Source organism: Ailuropoda melanoleuca, chromosome 2 (assembly GCF_002007445.2).
Source record: "Ailuropoda melanoleuca isolate Jingjing chromosome 2, ASM200744v2, whole genome shotgun sequence".
Lineage (NCBI taxonomy): Eukaryota > Metazoa > Chordata > Mammalia > Carnivora > Ursidae > Ailuropoda > Ailuropoda melanoleuca.
This window is the reverse complement of record NC_048219.1, coordinates 62,143,973-62,163,118: the sequence shown is the minus strand read 5'-3', so window position 1 is coordinate 62,163,118 and position 19,146 is coordinate 62,143,973. Positions and strand designations below refer to the sequence as shown.

At 36.9% G+C, this 19,146-nt stretch overlaps 1 protein-coding gene across 4 annotated transcripts in view; it reads right to left on the bottom strand.

Annotated features, from left to right (window-relative positions):
• BTBD8 (BTB domain containing 8) overlaps positions 1 to 19,146 on the bottom strand; it is a 65,269-nt gene that overhangs the window by 34,612 nt on the left and 11,511 nt on the right. For all 4 annotated transcript variants that reach the window (XM_034653896.1, XM_034653894.1, XM_034653897.1 and 1 more), the window contains 2 exons: positions 9,749 to 9,984; positions 4,653 to 4,770 (listed from right to left, as the gene is read on the bottom strand). In XM_034653896.1, the coding sequence (XP_034509787.1) occupies positions 4,653 to 4,770; positions 9,749 to 9,984 (354 nt within the window). The remainder of the gene's footprint in view (positions 1 to 4,652; positions 4,771 to 9,748; positions 9,985 to 19,146) is intronic.

Sequence of the window (19,146 nt, the reverse complement as noted above, 5' to 3'; positions counted from 1 at the left end):
CTCTAACTTTTCAATTGTTCATCTATACTAAATTCAATAGCAATTTTTAAAGTGTCTCTTCTTTATTAGATCTTCCCATTCACTTTAGTTTCCACTGGAATAACTTTTTTAAAATGATTTTTTAAAAGAGTTACTTACTTATTTTAGAGAGAGAGAGAGAGCATGAGCGGGAGAGGGAGAGAAAATCTCAAGCAGACTCCATGCTGAGTGCAAAGCCTGACTCAGGCTTGATCCCATGACACTGAGATCATGACCCAAGCCAAAACGAAGAATCAGACACTTAACTAACTGTGCTACCCAGGTGCTCCACAGTAACTCTTTCATACTTCCTGCATCATTGGTCTATTTGATATTTCATTAAGTTATGCTGTGAAAATAAGAAGTTAAATGGCATTAAATAGCTTGGGAACAACCCTAATGACTCTTGGAAGACACAAACTCAATGACAGGGACGGAAAAGTGTAAGTACACTAGAGAAGGGCCTCCTAAGCCTTGACAGTTCTGCCTACTGTGCTGTTAGCACGTTCTATAGAAAATATCTAAAAGAGCACTATTAGTCAAGTTCAGTTAAGGAGCTTCTACTGCAAGTGGTTTGTTTCCTTTCAGGCACCCAGAGCCTTTAGCTTGGTTCCCCACTGCAACATCCCTCAAAGGCCTATGGCACCGAGGAATTTTATCTCTTTTCCCTCTATTATTACCACATCAAACCTCACAAGTGGACAGGGTTGACCATTTATTACTAACAAAGTAATTAACATTAAGATGTTAATGGCTCACTTTATTGCACAGTAATTTGGAATTTTATTCTCATTATTCCATTATATCATTATGCCTAGCAATCTGAGTAAGACAGCAAACTTTTTCTATAAAGGGACAGATAATAAATATCAGATATAAATATCAGGCTTTACAGGTTACTGTTGCATATGCTTGTCTTTCGTTGTTTTACATTAAGAGAACAGTGACCAGATTTGAGCCATAGTTTGCCAACCTCCACCATAAGGTCAGGTACAACAGGCAACAATGTGTCTCCCTTCCAGATAACCTAATACATATTTACAGCAACTAACATTTACTGAAAGCTTATAGTGTGCCAGCTATTGTGTTTTGTGTGCATTACCTGATTCAATCCTCACAGCCATCCTATGCTATAATTACTATTATTATTCTTTTCATGGATAAAGAAATTGAGACTTGAAAACGTCAAGCAACTTCCCAACCATTCCACAAATGGTGGAGTCAGAATCTAAACCCAGAAAGACTGACTTCTGAATTACTAAACTATACACTTCTGAAAAAGCTTTCAGCTGAACATATAACTGATTAATACTATGGCACAAGCTAGAACATTGACCTCCTCACTGAGTGCCAATTTGCTAAATATTTAGAAAAAAACTACATTCTAAAGAAGGAGTTGAACACTTTAACTCAATGAGTGAAAGCCTAATGGTATAATATCAGGCACTGAAATGAAAGATATTTTAGAAAGGCTATCAGATTGAGTGTCAAAGCTAAAATCAGGAATCACCACGATGCTTTTTCAATAAAGCAGCCCAAGAAATTATGGAACACAGAAGTGCAACAAACAGACTATCTTAAAAATGGAACAGATTCAATTTCTTTCAGGAAACACTACAATACTAAATAATGCCATAAAATGGGAGATCCACAATAGAGTGCGCCAGGTATGAGCTGAAGATGACAGGAGGAAATAAAGGAAAACAGAAATGTGCAATATCCAGATGGTATTCATCTGGTGGTTGAGAACAATTCAGGCAGGTTAGTAATGTTACAGAGGTCTACAAAAGAGGGTAATGTATAGTAGTGTCCCAGGAAACAATACTCAGAAAAGGAGTAACATAACTAACAAACAGGATCAATGCACTCTGAGGGGTTCTCCTTTTAATATAACCCCCCTCCTCTCAAATATCTCTTTGAAGATAAACAAGGACAAAGATGTGAGAAGAGTGAAGAATATGCTACAGAGGGGAAAAGGCCTGTGTAGATGGAGAAGAGTAAAGTAAATGTGACTTTTCCTGGAGGCATACTGCTGTCCCATCCTTGGACTGGGGGGAAATGCAAGTGATTCAAGCCACATTTCTCTACTTGCCCCACATAAGTGCATACAGCTTGTTGCTACCATGTACACAAAGGCTTGTTATCAAAGGCCTATTGTCTGGATGATGATAGCAAACCCCTATATAGTCCTTTAAAGTAATCTAATCTTCATAATCACCCTGTGAGACCAGTACTTTGAGAATACCCATGTTTGATGAGGATGTTAAAGCACAGAATGGTTAAATGACTTGCCCAAATTCACAGAGCTAAAAGACGGTAGGGCTAGAATTCAAATCCAGGCAGAACAGCTGCACACACAGTTCACACACTCTTAACCACTCTGTTATAAAATAACTTCTTCGGCTTAATTGTGCCACTACAAGGAAGTGCTTGGCATCAGACTGTATTGCAGCATATCAAGGGCTCCAGGCATTAAGCTGGGGATCAAGAAAAAGACTGGACGGAGCAACTAGCAACAGGAAAGATAATCCTGGAAGAACCAGGTATCGGGGATGTTTGTGAAGAGAGAACATGAAAGACAGGGACTCAAGAAAAGAAGAAATTACCTCATTACCACAGCAATTTGGACATATTAAACTAGCAAACTAAACAGTTATAAAATAGAGCCCTAATGTGAATGTAATGCTGATCATAAATTCTGGTATTTATGAGTACTTGCACTGATCTTTCAATATATAGGTACATATAATTTAAAAATTAAAACAGCCATATCACAAATGGATTTTTAGCCATATCACTAGGAAAATGCTGACATTGATCATTTAGAACAGGAAGTAATTCAGAAAGTTCTGATGTTCGGCTTTAAACTACATGACGTGAATGTGTGTCTTCTGAACTACTGACATAATATTCCTTAAATTGAATAATTAAATTATTATATACTAAACAGAGAGTTATTCAAGTTTGGACTAGGAAGGTAATATTGAGATTTAGATTTTGCCATTGTAACTCATATAAGTTACTAACAAAGTAGAAAAACGTAAGCCAGATCTTCTTGGAACATATGCTCAGGAAACTGCCTTTATAGTTGATATATACTTATTTTTTATTGCTAGGTGAACAAAATAAATCAGAAATATGAGCAAGAGCTCTCCTGGAATACAAACCTAATATTCTAGATCCAGCTCCTAAAACATAGTCCACTGTCAGGCAGCACACAGAGAGGCCAAATATAGACACTATTTGAGGGTATACTGCAAATCATCACAAGGTCTTGCTTTCCCTGTTTGACAACAATAACCTTAGGGCTCTATAAGTAAAGCTTTGGTATGATGCCCTGTGGTTTCAAGAAAAACCTGAACACAAAATAAAGTTAAGTTAATTTTAAAAATAAAATTGCACCCCCCCAAAAAAAAGAATCAAAGAAGCAAACAAACATACATACACACACGATTTGGGAAATATATATCCATGATATGTAAAATATATTAATAAATCTGTATTACACCTTGTATTCTACTATATGTAATGCAGATTTCATAAAAATTAGAAAAATGTGCATACGTATGTACTTATAATTACAAAATACATGTTCCCAAGAGAAAAGCTCAAATTCTGAATGGTAAATAGTCTGCTTGAAACTGGTAATCCTAGAGTTTAGCAATGTACTGCTGTCAATTAACTGGCAAAGCCAATATGATTTTTGAGAGCACAAACATCACTACTGTTGGCATGGTAGATTCCTGTAATCTAAATTTACTGCTAATTTCACTAAGATTGTGTACCCTTGAACCTAGAAGACCTGTTCTTGCCACTGCAAATAACCTGGTTCTTCCTCTTCAGGAGCACCAGAATAATTTATCAACATTGTAACTGAAACACAAAGAGAGGGAGGAAAAAGAAAAACGCTGGGTTCCTCAGTCTTCTGGTTCCATTTCTTGTCCATTGTGAGGCCCAGCTGTACTTCTTTCCCTTGAGTTCCAAAAGAAAATCTGTACTTATTAAAATTTTTTCTTCTTTTAAGCAGATTTTAGTTACTTGAAAAAAAGAGCAGGCTTTAATTTGAAATGTAAAAGCCTAGAAAGCCTAAGCAACCCAATTCTAAAGCATAATAATGGTTTTTAAAAAGTACATTGAAATATTAAGCCTTCTAATCAATGCTATTCATAAGAATATCTATTCTGAATCAAAGACATTGAGCCAAAATGCATCCAGAGAAAATACATGTCATTCATGTAGAAATAATCATTTTCAATACTATAATGCCTGTGAAATTAAAAACTGCATTAAATTACATTTTCTGTGACAGTGGCTTTCAAACCTATTTTAGGCAACAGAATATTTTCTTCTAATGAAATCTTAGGTTCATGCCCAATACAAAGCAGAGATCTGCTCTGGCTGAAACACGAGCACATGTCTGGAAGGGGGCATGTGCACCTATGTGAACCTGCAGGCAGAAAACCCTGCCTGATGTCCAACCTCTTCCCGTCATGGGTCCCCTGAGGCATTACCATGAAACCCCTGTGACTTCTGTGAATCAGAGCTTTGAAAACCACTGTGCTAGGAAGAGACAGCCACCCTTTTAAATTTTACTTTCACAACCAAGACACCAAATCAATCATGTGCCTATTTACCTGTGAGCTTTAAAACTTTTTCCATCAACATAAATATCAATATCTGGGCAACAATGTTTCACGTAAAGTTTCAATAAATCTTCTCCTAATTCAGATGCAGGATCCAAGTCATAATTATCTTTAAAAGAGAAAAACAAAACTAAAAAATAGTTTCTTTATTATAAATATCCAAAAATTTGTGTTTTAATATTAACTAAAGGTTTTTCCACATAGTTATCTTGTTAGCTACTAAGAGAGAGCAAAAGTAACTACAATATTTAACTGGTAAATTCAAAATAAAACAATATTAAAATCATCTATATCTTGCTTTGAAATATAAATTTCAACTTAATTCAAATATAAATATACCTTTTACTATAGACTTACAATTAAATATAGACCAAAATTATACACCAAAGTTGAAGCTACTTTGTGAATATCTGACATAGGAAGTCAGAAAATTTTCCAATTTTGATACCCTTTTTCATTACCTAATTCCTTCCTATTCCTGTTCATGAGTTATTGGTAAAAATGACATTTGAACCAACAGATATACAACTAAAATCAATGGGATTTATGGAGCACTTACTGTGAGGTTTAAACTATATATACTGTGAGTTTTACTATACACAGTATAGAAAAAATAAAGAAAACAAGTATTTTTAAAAGATTCACCATTCAGAAAATGAGAAGTGAAATATAAAACACATTTATATTTAAAAAATTACTACACTGTATATCATAGTTTTGTCAGTTGAGAAATTTTAGTCAGTACATCTGGTGAGAATCTGTCACTGGGGACAGATACCCACCAACCAAATTTACAAATTTATATATTTATAAACCACAATGTCATCATTGGCTCTAATGTCAAGAGAGATCCAGAATCCAACCACGACTCAGTGTCTCCATGGTTACCCCAGTCCAAGCCATCATCACCTCGCACCTAGATCTCTACAATAACTTCCCAACACATCTACCACTCTTGAGCCCCACAGAGGCATGTTTTATAAATGCAATTCAAACCATGATCCATCTCAGTTCAAAACCATATGGCTCTCTCCATTTTTTTTAATAGTAAAAGCCAAAGTCTTACAATGGCATACCATGCCCCACAAAATCCGGCTTCTCACTATGCAGGTGGTTGGGGACTAGCCCGAGCTCTCTGAGCCTGGAGGGCCACAGCTGTCCAAGGCAGGCTGACAGGGTGAAGACTGCACATGACTATTACCCTGCATAACAGGATAGCCCCTAGTGTCAGAATTCAATTGCTGGATACCCAATTGGTATTGGAGAATTAGTTGGTGTGGGGGCAAAAAACACACACACATTTTGATGTCAGAAATGGTGCGAAGAAAAAAATAAACCACAATCAGAGAAACCCCAAACTCAATGTTCCTCAAGCTGAAGTCATCATTTCACACTACCTTAACCTTGTTCTGCTTATACTCCATAAGCCTGCCAAACAGTACCACCCTAACTCTCCAAAATGGCTTACAAGGAAGGTGACCACATGTCTTGGTTTGCCTGGGACAAGTCCCAGTTAATGCTTGTTGCCCCAGAACAATTACTGACCACAATAATAACTCTGCACTTTTCACTCTTTCAAAAGTATCCCAATTTGGACAATAAGAAATAAGGTCATCCTTTATGAAAAGGCTTTCAATGATCTGGATTCTGTTATATCTCCAGGCTAATCTCTCACTGTGATCATTCTTGTCCCTTACTCCACCCCAGTCCCACAACAAACTAGTTCCAGTCTTTAAAATTTGCTATGTGTGTGAGCTCTCTCTGCCTCTAAGCATGTTGTTTCCTTTGCCTCGAATACTTCTCCCCTAAACTTTCTTTGCCTGGTTAACTCCTGCTTCTTTTCCTGAGATCCAACTCAGACATCACTTCCTTTATGTGGCTTTCTCTGGATGCTAAGTCCAGGTAAGATGTGCCTTATCTGTGCTCTCATTGCACTCTGCGCATGATCCATCTGACTACATCTCCTCTTAGACTGCAGGACAGGAACACTTTGTTTTGTTCACTGTTAAACATTCAAAACCTAATGCGAAGTCAATCTTCCATTTAAAAATGTGATGATTAGGGGGCGCCTGGCTGGCTCAGTCAGCAGAGCATGTGACTCTTGATCTCAGGGTTGTGAGGTCAAGCCCCATGCTGGGTATAGAGATTACTTAAAAATAAAATCTTTAAAAAATATATGTGATGATTAGAATGGCACTCCAGGAACAAATAGCAAGTGCAAGAGCGCAGAGCTGAGAAAATGTAGTTCTTTGGGGGAAACGCCAAATAAGTAAGACTAGAGCTCAAGGGGTGGGAGGGGATTGTGAGGAGAAGTGGCAGAGTTCTAGGCAAGAGCCAGTTCACAAATTTCCTTATGTCACTGCAAAGAACTTGGGATTTATATTAAGGGTATGGGAAATAATTGAAGAATTTTAATAAGGGGAGTGCCGTGATCAGACCTGCAGTTAACAAATATTGTTCTACATGGTATAAATGGAGGGTGGCACAATGAGAGGCCTGGCAATTAGCCGGGGTGCAAATGCTCAAGGAAAATTGCAAGACCTGAAATTAAGAAATGCCAGGAGGATAAAGAAGTCAAGTATTTAAAATATTTAAGGGTGGGGCACCTGGCTGGCTCAGCTGGAGAAGCATGAGACTCTTGATCTTAGGGTTGTGAGTCCAAGCCCAATGTTGGATATAGAGATTACTTAAATAAAGTAAATAAATAAGCTTTAAAAAATATGAAGGAGACAAATCAACAGACATGGTCATGAACATAATTTATGAAGGGTAAAAGAGTGAGTAGAAAGATAGAGATAAAATTCACATGATAGAGTACTTAAGAACAGATTAAGATGGGAAACAGATGATTAAGACAGTCTGGAACAAATTAAATATTGAGATATTAAAGGTATATTTAGACAGATATGTCTAGTCAGTGGTTGGATATGAAGCTCAAAAAGAGGGGAGAAAACCAATTATTTAAGGGGTAGAAAGATGATATTCCAGTGAAGGAGACAGAGGAAGAGCCAAATCAGGAAGTTTCAAGGAAGATGACACTGACAGTAGGAAAGCCTGCAAAGAAGTTAGTGAGATGTGGAAGTATCTGCTAAACTGATAAACATGGGGATTTTCCATGGGGGGATGGAGAAAGTAGTTAAAAGACAGGGTGCTAAGGGGTAAATGAGCTCTTTTCACTTACATCTGCAACATGTCTGGCCACTTTAATCGGCTGCTGTGGGGCTGTGGCAGAACTCTAGACGAGAAACAGGAAAAACGGGTACTAAATATCAGCTCGTCCAACTGCTATATCTGTGTGGCCTTGAGAAAGTCCCTTATACTCTTTTAGAGTCCTCATCTATAAAAATCAGCCTATAGCCACTCATTTCTTAGAGTTATCGGAGACTAAATGAGATAAACTATATGAATAGATGTACTTCAAAGCCTAGAAGAGACATCCATTCATTCATTCACCATAGTTAGACGTTGTTAACATACATACAAGGATTCTAAATGGGCTTAAATCAGTTTATTATTATTGTTGTACTAAATATCAGTAATAAAATCCTTTAGTTAACAGATACTTTCATATACATTTAATTCTGCTACAATGCTTGTTTTGAAAATATCAGTTTGATCTAACACAACTGATATATTAGGGAACAATTTGAACATGATGTAAAATTTTCATTTGCTTACATGCATTTCACTTCCTTGCAGCTCATTCACAAGAAATACTAGGTCACTGCAAAAAAACTGCACCCAGCTGAATGGAGCCATGTAAGAATACATAAAACATACACAAACACCTTAAACATCTACCAGATACCTCAGTTCATTGCATATGTTATGACTCACATCCTCCATATCTGGTGTTACAAATTTCTATCTGATTTCAGATAACCAACTGTTAGGAGACCATTTTCTATGAATATTTTTGTGTTTCTGTATGGTCTGAGGCAGAGCATACTTTCTGGGCAGAGTACTGCAAAATTTGGATAAAGAATAATTGAAGAACAACCATGCTTGAAGGCTAGAGATACTGTGAGGTTCCAGAAAGATTTACAGATTTTCTTCCCCTCAAAACCATTTCCCTATACTCCAGGGTGGTGAAGCTACCTTACTCTCCCTTCACCAGGGAAGACTAATTTACCTTCCAAAGTAAAGACCCCTCCCCCTCCTACCCTACCTCCCTCTCTATCTCTATCAGATCTGCCAGTAACTTATCAAAGTCTCCTAATTTTGGTGTTCCTCTCTTACAATGCAATCCCACTTCACATGCAGGGTAACATCAGGCCCTCACCACTGAACCTTGTCGGGACTGGGGGTTGGGAGCTTGTCCTAAGATGCTCTGTAAGTAATAAACAGACCAGAGATCTTGAGTTTCCTGTTAGAATATCTACTATTACTAATCTCTATCTATATCATCTATACTTATATCTAACTATACTTATTCCTATATCCTTAACATCCTCCTCCTGCCAATTCACAATAGTTCACAAGCTGCAACCCTTGTGATACCCACTTCCACAAACAAATTAGTTTTTTTTCAAAGTCAGGTACCATATTTATTATAGTATTTATGTATTTCTTAACAATTCAACATGTGTAAAACCATACCATTTTTATTAGATCCCTATCTTTTTAAAATGTGTCACAACAAAATTGTCAGTGATTTTATGTGTCATGACAAAACATAATGGTGATTTTTATGTTGCATGTTGTTTTTAAGTAATGTATATACTGTGTTAGAACTGAATCTATAATCTGCTAAAGCTTTTATTGGTGTGAATTAGAATAAGGATGATGACATGTACAGACTTAAGAGGAGAACTGAAAATTATATGTGTATTTATTCATAATAACCCCATCTCCAACTGTTTGGGAAAACTAGGCATTGACTATAGTTATTACTTTCACTTACTCATAAAGAATTTACTTTCACTTACTTTTATTCCATTTACTTTCATTTACTTTTATTTCATTCACCAATAAAAAAGAAATCAGTAAAGTTGATTTTCAAAGTATGTTTTTCTACAATTGTATCAGAATACAGTTACTATCATGACATTAAAATTTTATTAAAATACACCCAAAAAATGCCTCACCAGTGGAAATTAAATTGTCTTCTCCATCACTGATATCGTCTGGAACCTCATGCTTCAGAAGAGAACAATGAGATGACTTTTTATCTAAGAACTCTACAGATGATCTTCCATCATTGTCAGTGCACTTTTCAAAGCTGAAGTCATGTTTGTTATGTGGTACTCCCCTCTCTACTATCTTTTTCCTAAGAATTTCCTCTTCATAGTTTTTTAGGCTTCTGTTTGATGAATATACAATCCTAAAAGAAAATGTAAAATATTAATGAAAATAATGTTGTTGATTCTTAAAAGCTAGTTCCCAAGTGCTGCTTTCATATAATACAACTACATAATTTTAAAACCATTTTTATCGACTAACTGGAAAAAGATCTCAAATAACGGAAAGTTTTAAAAGTAGTCTATAAAATATTTTAATGTTAGAAAGGAATATACAATGATATGAAACTAAATAACCTAGGTAAAATGGACAATTCCTAGAAAGATACAGACTACTAAACCTTACTTAAGAAGAAACAGTATCTGAGCAGACCTATACCAACTACAGAGATTGAATTAGTAATCAAAAACTTCCCACAAAGAAAAATCCAGGTCCAGGAGGCTTCACTGGTGAACCTACCAAATGCTTAAAGAAATAACACCAAGCCTTCACAAACTTTTCCAAAAAACAGAAAGCAGAACACTTCTTAACTCATTCTGGGGCCATTACTACCCTGATACAAAAGCAAAGACACCATAAGAAAACCATAGACTAATATTCCTTATTAATATAGATGAAAAAATTCCTTACTAAGTAATAGCAAACTGAATCTAACAACATATAAAAATATGGATTATAAACCATAACCAACTGGGGTTTATCACAGGAATTCAAGGGTAGCTAAACAAATGAAAATCAATGTTATACATCACATGCTATCATCTGAATGTTTGTAGACCCTCAAAATTTGTTATGTTGAAAACTAATGCCCAATGTGATATTAGGAGGAGGTGAGGCCTTTGAGAGGTTACTTAAGTGGAGCCCTCATGAATGGGATTAGTGCCCTCATAAAACAGGCTCCAAAAAGATCCCTCACCTCCTTCCACCATGTGAGGGCACAGTGAGAAGTCAGCATCTACAAACCAGAATAGGGTCTTCACCAGAATCCTACCACGCTGGCACTCTAATCTTGGACTTCCACCCTCCAGAACTATGAGAAATAAATTTTTGTTGTTTATAAGCCACCCAGTCTGTAGTATTTTTTTAGAGCAGCCCAAAGACTTCATAAAACCTTTTAAATTTAGTCCTCTTAGCAGGACTAAGATACCATATCAACAGGACAAAAACCACATGATCACCTCACTAGATGCAGAAAAAGCATTTGACAAAATCCAACACCCTGTCATGATGAAACACTCAACAAACTAGGAATAGAAGGAATGACCTCAACCAGATAAAGAACATCTATGAAAAACCCACAGCTAACATCATATTAAATGGTACAAGACTGAAAGCTTTCCTTCTAAGATCAGAAAGGATGCCTGCCTGTTCTTATTACTTCTATTCAACATTTAACTGGAGGCTCTAGCCAGGGGATTAAGCAAGAAAAAGAAATAAAAGGTATCTGGACTGGAAAGGAATAAGTTAAGCTATCTCTATTTACAAATGACAAACTTTATATAGAAATCCTTGGTAATCCACCCCAAAACCTATTTGTTAAACAAGTTCTACAAGGTTGCAGGATACAAGAGCAGTATGCAAAAATCAATTGTATTTCTAAATACTAGAAATCAACAGTCTAAAACGAAATTAGAAAATAGTACCATTTATAATAACATCAAAAAAATAAAATACTTAAGAATGTATCTCACAAAAAAAGCAAAGACTTGTACACTCAAAGCTATAAAACAATGCTGAAAGCAATTATATAAAGGGAAACATATTCTAGATTATTTAATATTGTTAAGATGGCAATAGTCTCCGAATTGCTCTACAGATTCAATTCAATGTAATATCTATCAAAATTCAACTACTTTTCTGCAGAAGTTTAAAAGTCAGTTCTCAAATTCAAATAGAAATGCAAGGGACCCAGAATAGTCAAAACAATCTTGACAAAGAACAAAGATGGAGGATTCACACTTCCCAAATTCTATGCTTCCTACAAATCTACAGTCATCTGCACTGTGTGGTACTGGCATGAGGATAAACATATAGATCAGTGGAATAGAACTGAGTGTTTAGAACTACATAGAGTCAACTAATTTTTGACAACAGTGTTGTGATATTGTGATTTATAACATGAAATATATATTTGGTCTCTGTCCACTGTTCCTGGCACATATCTCCTAAAACCCTTGTAATTTCCTATGCAAGAGCCAGAGAGACATCTTTTGCTATAATACTTAGCTTTGTTCCCTGCTCCTGAAATAGCTTGAGAGAGACAGAAGTGGAATGGATGGCTTTTCTTATTCATAACAAACCCTTTGAACCACAGCAGAGTTTATATTAATGAGCTAGGTGACATTTGGAAAGCCCCCAAGGATGGGGGCTGGCTGGCAAAAGAGTTTGAATTAATCATCAATGGCCAATGATTTCATCCATCATGCCTACGTAATAAAGCCTCCGTAAAAACCCGTAAAAAACTCCGTTAAAAAAAAAAAAAAAAGAAGGAAGGGACTAGGTGAACCTGTGGATTGGTGAACACATGGAGGAGCTGAGAGAGTGGTGCACCCAGGGAGGGCATGGGAGCTCCTCACCCCTTCCCACATACTTGCCCTTTCCATGTGTTCCATCTGGCTGTGGAATTGGCAATCTAGTAAGTAAAATCTTTTCCTCAGTTCTGTGTTCTAGAAAATTAATTGAACCTGAGAAAGGAGTCATGGGAACCTTCGATTCATAGCTGGTTGGTCAGAAGCACAGAGAACAACCCCAACTTGCAACTGGCATCTGAAAAGGGTTTGGGACAATCTTCTGGGACTGAACTCTTAACCTGTGGGATCTAATAATATCTCCAGGTAGTGTCAGAATTGAATTCAATGGGTAGGACACCCAGCTGGTATCTGGAGAATCTCAGAATTGCTTGGTGTGGGGGAAAACTCGTATACATTTGGTGACCAGAAGGGTCAGAAGTGAAGTATTCCATTAGTAGAGTATTAAAAGTAAAGGAGACACAAAGTAATGTGTTTTTTTCCTTTACAGGTGTGCAGACAATTCAACAGGAAAAGAATAATCTCTTCAAAAGATGGTGTTGAGACAACTGGATATCCAAATACAAAAGGCCAAAGCTGGATACTAGCCTCACAATATATAAAAAAATTAATTCAGAATAGGTGAAAGATCTAAATGTAAGAACTAAAAAAGTATACACAGGTATAAATCTTCATGGCCTTGGATTAGGCAATGGTTTTTTTACACATAACACCAAAAGTACAAGTAACAAAAAAAAAAAAGAGAAATAAAGTGAAAAATGATAGAAATTATACATTTTTGTACTTTGAAAGACACTATGAAGAAAGCTAAAAGACAATTCACAGAATGGGAGATAGTGTTTGCAAATCACATGCCTGATAAGAGACTTGTATCTAAAACATATAGGAATTTTAAAATCCTTTTATATAGAATAAAAATATTTTTTGAAAAAGATTTTATTAATTTGAGAGACAGAGCACACACAAGTGCGCATGCACACACACACGGAAGAGAACATGAGCAGGGGGTAGGGGTAGACAGAGAAGCAGACTTCCCTCTGAGCAGGGAGCCCAATGCAGGGCTCAATCCCAGGACCCTGGGATCACGCCCTGAGCAAAAGGCAGACATTTAACCGACTGAGCCACCTAGGCGCCCCAGAATAAAATTCATTTATAGAGACTATGTACAGAATATCAAATATATAAAGAATTTAAAAATATAAACGTTACAATTCCATAACATAAAGACAAATGACCCAACTTAAAATGGGCAAAGATTGTGAATAGAGCTTACCAAAGAATATATATAATAGCCAAAATGCACATGAAAAGATATTCAACATCAACAGCCATCAGAGAAGTACAAATCAAAATCACAATGAGATACCACTTCACATCCACTATGGTGACTATAATCAAAATGACAGATAATAACTAGTGTTGTCAGTAATGTAGAGAAATTGTAATCCTCATACATGCTGGTAGGAATGTAAAATGGTGTAGCCTCTTTGGAAAAGAGTCTGGCATCTCCTCAAAAGTTTACCATATGACCCAGCAATTTCACTTCTATATAACACAAGAGAAATGAAAACATATGTTCACACAAAAATCAGTACATGAATGTTCATAGTAGAATTATTCATAACAGCCAAAGAGTCAAAACAACCCAAATGTCTATCAACTGATGAATGAATAAACAAAATATGGTATATCCATATGCACAGAAGAGATATAACACAGCAGCCCTGACTACTATCTTTTAAAAGACTTAATTATGAGGTTGGCCCTTGGCTAGTATCTGGGAACATGATTTCAGGAGTATTCCTGGCATTCTATAAACGACAACTGTGGCTCGTTGTGCCTGAACTATTTATACGAATAATATGGTTTATGCTTAACACCTGCTTTCCTTCCAGGAGTCTGGAATATGGATGCACAATAGACACAGGGTGCCTACATGACAAACGCCTAGTAAAAACCCTGGGCACTGAGCCTCTAATGAGCTCCCCTGGTTGGCAACATTTCACAAGTGTTACCATAACTCGTTACTAGGGGAACTAAGCATGTCCTGTGAGACTCCACTGGGAGAAGACTCTTGGAAGTTTGTGCCTAGTTTCCTGTGGCCTTCGCTCCATATGCCTTTTCTCTTTATTTCTTTTGTAATAAATCACAGCCCAGAATATGACTATATGCTGAGTCCTATGAGTCCTAGCAAATCATCAAACCTGAAGATGGTCGTGATGACTCTTTATCCACCATACAATTAAATATTCAGCCATGAAAACAAATGAACAACTGATAAACAGCACAACATCAATGAACCTTGAAAATATCACACTAAGTTTAAAAAGCTGGACATAAAAGGGCATGTACTGTATGATTCTATTTATATGAAATGCCCAGCATAGGCAAAACCATAAAGACAGAAAGTAGATTATTGGTTGCCAAGAACTGGGAGAGGAGAGAGTGGGAAGTGACTGCTGGGGGCATGGAATTTCTTTTTTCTTTTTTCTTTTTTTTTTTTGGTGCAAAATTGGTGGTTTATTAAATAAAGCACGGGGACAGGACCCGTGGGCAGAAAGAGCTGCTGCCCCGGGGTTGTGAGGGGTGGCTGATTATACACCATGGGGTTGGGGGAGGTAAGAGAAAGGGGAGGTTGAGAAAATACTTTCTTTTTTTTTTTAAATGATTTTTTATTATATTATGTTAGTCACCATACAGTACATCCCCAGATTCCGATGTAAAGTTCGATGCTCCATTAGTTGTGTATAACACCCAGTGTACCATGGGGGCATGGAATTTCTTTTTAAGATGGTGAAAATATTCTGGAATTGGAGACTGGTGGTAGTTGCAAAACACTGTAAATACACTAAAACGACTGAATTATACAGTTTAGAAGGGTGAATTTTAAGGTGTGTGAATTATATCTCATTTTTTAAAAAGACTGAGACTAGAAGGAGAGGAAGTGGAGGCAGTGTAATAGATAACTCTTGAGCTTTAATATAAAAGGTGCAGAGCATTAGAGTACTAGCTGTTAGCTGGAAGGGAAATGAGGTCAGGAAAGGCTTCTGTTATTTTTAAAGTGGGGATAAAATATCATGTTTATATACCAATGAGAAGATCCAAAAGAAAAGAAAAGAAACTTCTTTTGGGAAAGTGAAAACTGCTGGAGCAACGTCCCTCAATAGAAGAAAAGAAATAGGGTGAAAACTGATTTAGTGGAGGTTATGGTTTTAGAAGCACTGACAGTTCACCATTAGTAACAGGGGAAAAAAACAAAACATATGGTGTAAATGCAACTAAATGAATAGATGTGGGAACCGTTTGTGAAAGTTCTAATTGCTTTGATTTTCTCAGTGAAATATAAAGGAAGGTCATCAAGTGAGAATGAAGATGGGGGAAGAACAGCTGAAGGTTCAACAAAAAGGAGGTATGAAATAATCTACAAGAGAAGCAGAGTAAATGGGACTAGGGAAATATCATATGACTTGCAAACAGTATGACTAACAGCACTACATGCCCACTTGAGGTTCATGGCCATGATTTAAAGTGAAACCAAATAGCATGTGTTTTTCTCCTGCCATTTAATTGTGTGAATGCAGGAGTAGAGTAGTCAAAGAGCTGGATTTAAGGTTTGGGGGTTTGACATGCATACAAGACAAATGGGACAAGGGAAAAGAGGCTGTATGTAAAGAAAGTGATATAATGATAGACAAAAAAATTTCATATGGGACAAGGGAAAAGAGGCTATATGTAAAGGAAGTGATATAATGATAGACAAAAAAATTTAAACTAAGTAAGGATAGAAATAAGGACATAAGAGGATAAGAGACAATAAAACTGTGGTAAGAGTCGTTGCAGGTTCTGACGGGAGTCAATAAATTATTAGATTTGGGAGTTTTAAAGGAGTAAGGTAGAGAGACAGGAGGTAGAAGTTTGAGGTTGAGATGTTTGAAATCAAGATTATGGAGGGCTGTAGTTATCGGTAATGACATGATTTAGGATTTGACATGGCAGTGAGGTAGCATGGAGAACAAGATTACTGGAAGACAAGAATTAAAGGAACCAAGAGGCCACAGTTTTGGAAACACTACCTATGTTGCAATTTTAATTACCATGAATGACATTACAAGAGAAATTGACAAGAATTTCTGTGAGAAATGAGGACTGACTTCTGGGGAAGACGGTGGAGTAGGAGGATCTTAAGCACATCTCTCCCATGGATACAACTAGATAACACCCACATCTGTGTAAATAACCTAGGAAACGAAGAGAAGATTGGCAGAACAGACTCTCCACAGCTAAACGTAGAGAAGAGGCCACATCACAAAGGGCAGGAGGGGCGGAGATGCTGTCATGAACCAACGGCCCTCGGGACTGTCTGTGGGAGGGAGGGATGCCATGGGTGTGAAGAGGATCAGACACCAGCCATGGACCCACGTGGGAAAGATGAATCCCCATAACATCTGGCTTTGAAAACCATATGGACTTAACAATCAGTGGGACTTAACACCTGGAACTTCAAAAATCAGGCAGCGCTCTGGGAAAGCCAGGAGTCCCCTCCTTTAAAGAGAGAGCACAACAAAGAACTAGAAGAAATACAGCATAGAAGCAGCAGTTTGAATGCCTAGGGTATATGGGAAAGGGCTTTATTTATTAATCTCAGAGTGATCCCTTGCGGGGCAGGGATTTTAGGGAACTTCTTCAAAAACAAAACAGCTGCTAAGCACCATTTCCCTCCCCCACACCAAAGCCTAGATACACAAGCACCTGCAGGAGCAGGCAGAGCATGTACACTCTCCACCTACATGCTAAAGCATGCTCCACATCCCCATTCCCCTGCAGAAATGCCTTCTTCATCACAACTAGGCAGGACTTTTCCCCAGGGGCTGCAGACCCCGACCCACAACTGACTGACACAGACCTACTGGCTCCTCACAGCCCATTCCACATTCTCCTGCAGACCTGCCCCATCGAATATGTCCTTGGCTGAAGCCCATCCAAGACAATGCCATAAGCCTGGCAGAAACTCTGCAAACCAAGAAGAAAATGTCATGATATGTTCAATGTGCTGAAAGGAAAAAATCTGCAGCCAAGAATACTCTATCCAGCAAGGCTATCATTGACAACTGAAGAAGAGATAAAGAGTTCCCAGGCAAACAAAAGTTAAATGTATTCATCACCACTAAACCAGCTCTATAAGAAATTTTAAAGGGGACTCCTTCAGTGGAAAGAAAAGACCACAAATAGTTGTTTTTAAAAAAAAAAAGCCAGAAGTACAAAAGTAGTAAAATTAAGTTTATCTACTAAAATCAGTCAAGGGATTCACAAAATAGGATATAAAGTATGACACCATATACCTAAAATGTGGCAGGGGTAGGGGGAGAGGAGTTAAGAATGGGTTCAAACTTAAGGAACGATCAACTTAATACAGACTGCTATATGTGTAAGATGTTATATATAAACCTAATGATAACCACAAAAGTGAAAGGAATCCAAGTGTATCACTAAAGAAAGCCTGTGAGAGTAGAGAGTAAAAAAGGAACAGAGAAGAACTACAAAAACAACCATAAGAAATAACTAAATGGCAATAAGTCCATACCTTTCAATAGTTACTTTGAATGCAAATGTACTAAATGCTCCAATCAGAAGACACAGGGTGACTGAACAGATAAAAAAGCAGCAATCTATATGCTGCCTACGAAAGACTCATTTCATTCTAAAGATACATGCAGATTGAAAGTGAAGGGATGGAAAAACAATCATCATGAAAATGGAAGTGAAAAGAAAGCCAGGGGAATAATACTTATATTGGACAAAATAGACTTTAAAATAAAGACTGTAACAAGAGATAGAGAAGGACACTATATAATCATAAAAGGAACAATCCAACAAGATAAAACAATTTGTACATATTTACGCACCCAACATGGAAGCACACAAATATATAACACAGTTAATAATAAACATAAAGGAAATAATCAATAGTAATACAATAATAATAAGGGATTTGAATACCCCACTTACAACAATGGGTGGACCATCCAAACACAATCAACAAGGAAACATTGAATCAGATGGATATAACAGATATATTCAGAACATTCCATCCTAAAACAGTAGAATGCACATTCTTTTCAAGTGCAAACACTGCACTCTCCAGTATAGGTCACATGTTAGGCCACCAAACAAATCTCAACAAATTCAAGAAGATCAGTCATGCCATACGTCTTTTCCAGTCACAATGCGATGAAACTAACAATCAACCATAAGAAAAAAATCTGGAAAGAACACACATACATGGAGGTTAAATAACATACTACTAAACAATGAATGGGTTAACCAAGAAATCAAAGAGGGGGAAAAAATACTTGGAGACAAATGAAAATGAAAACAACAACAGTCCAAAATTTTTGGGATGCAGCAAAAAAGGTCCTAAGAGGCAACATTGAAACAATTTAGGCCTACCTCAAGAAGCAATAAAAATCTCAAATAAACAACCTAATGTTACACCAAACGGGGCTGGAAAAAAAACAAAACACAAAGCCAGAAGGAAAGAAATAATAAAGATTAGAGCAGAAATAAGTGAAATAGAAGCTAAAAAAACAAAAGAACAGATCAATGAAACCAGGAGCTGCTTCTTTGAAAAGGTCAACAAAATTGATAAACTTTAATCTAAACTCATAAAAAAGAGAGAGAGGATGCAAATAAACAACATCAAAAATGAAAGAGGAGAA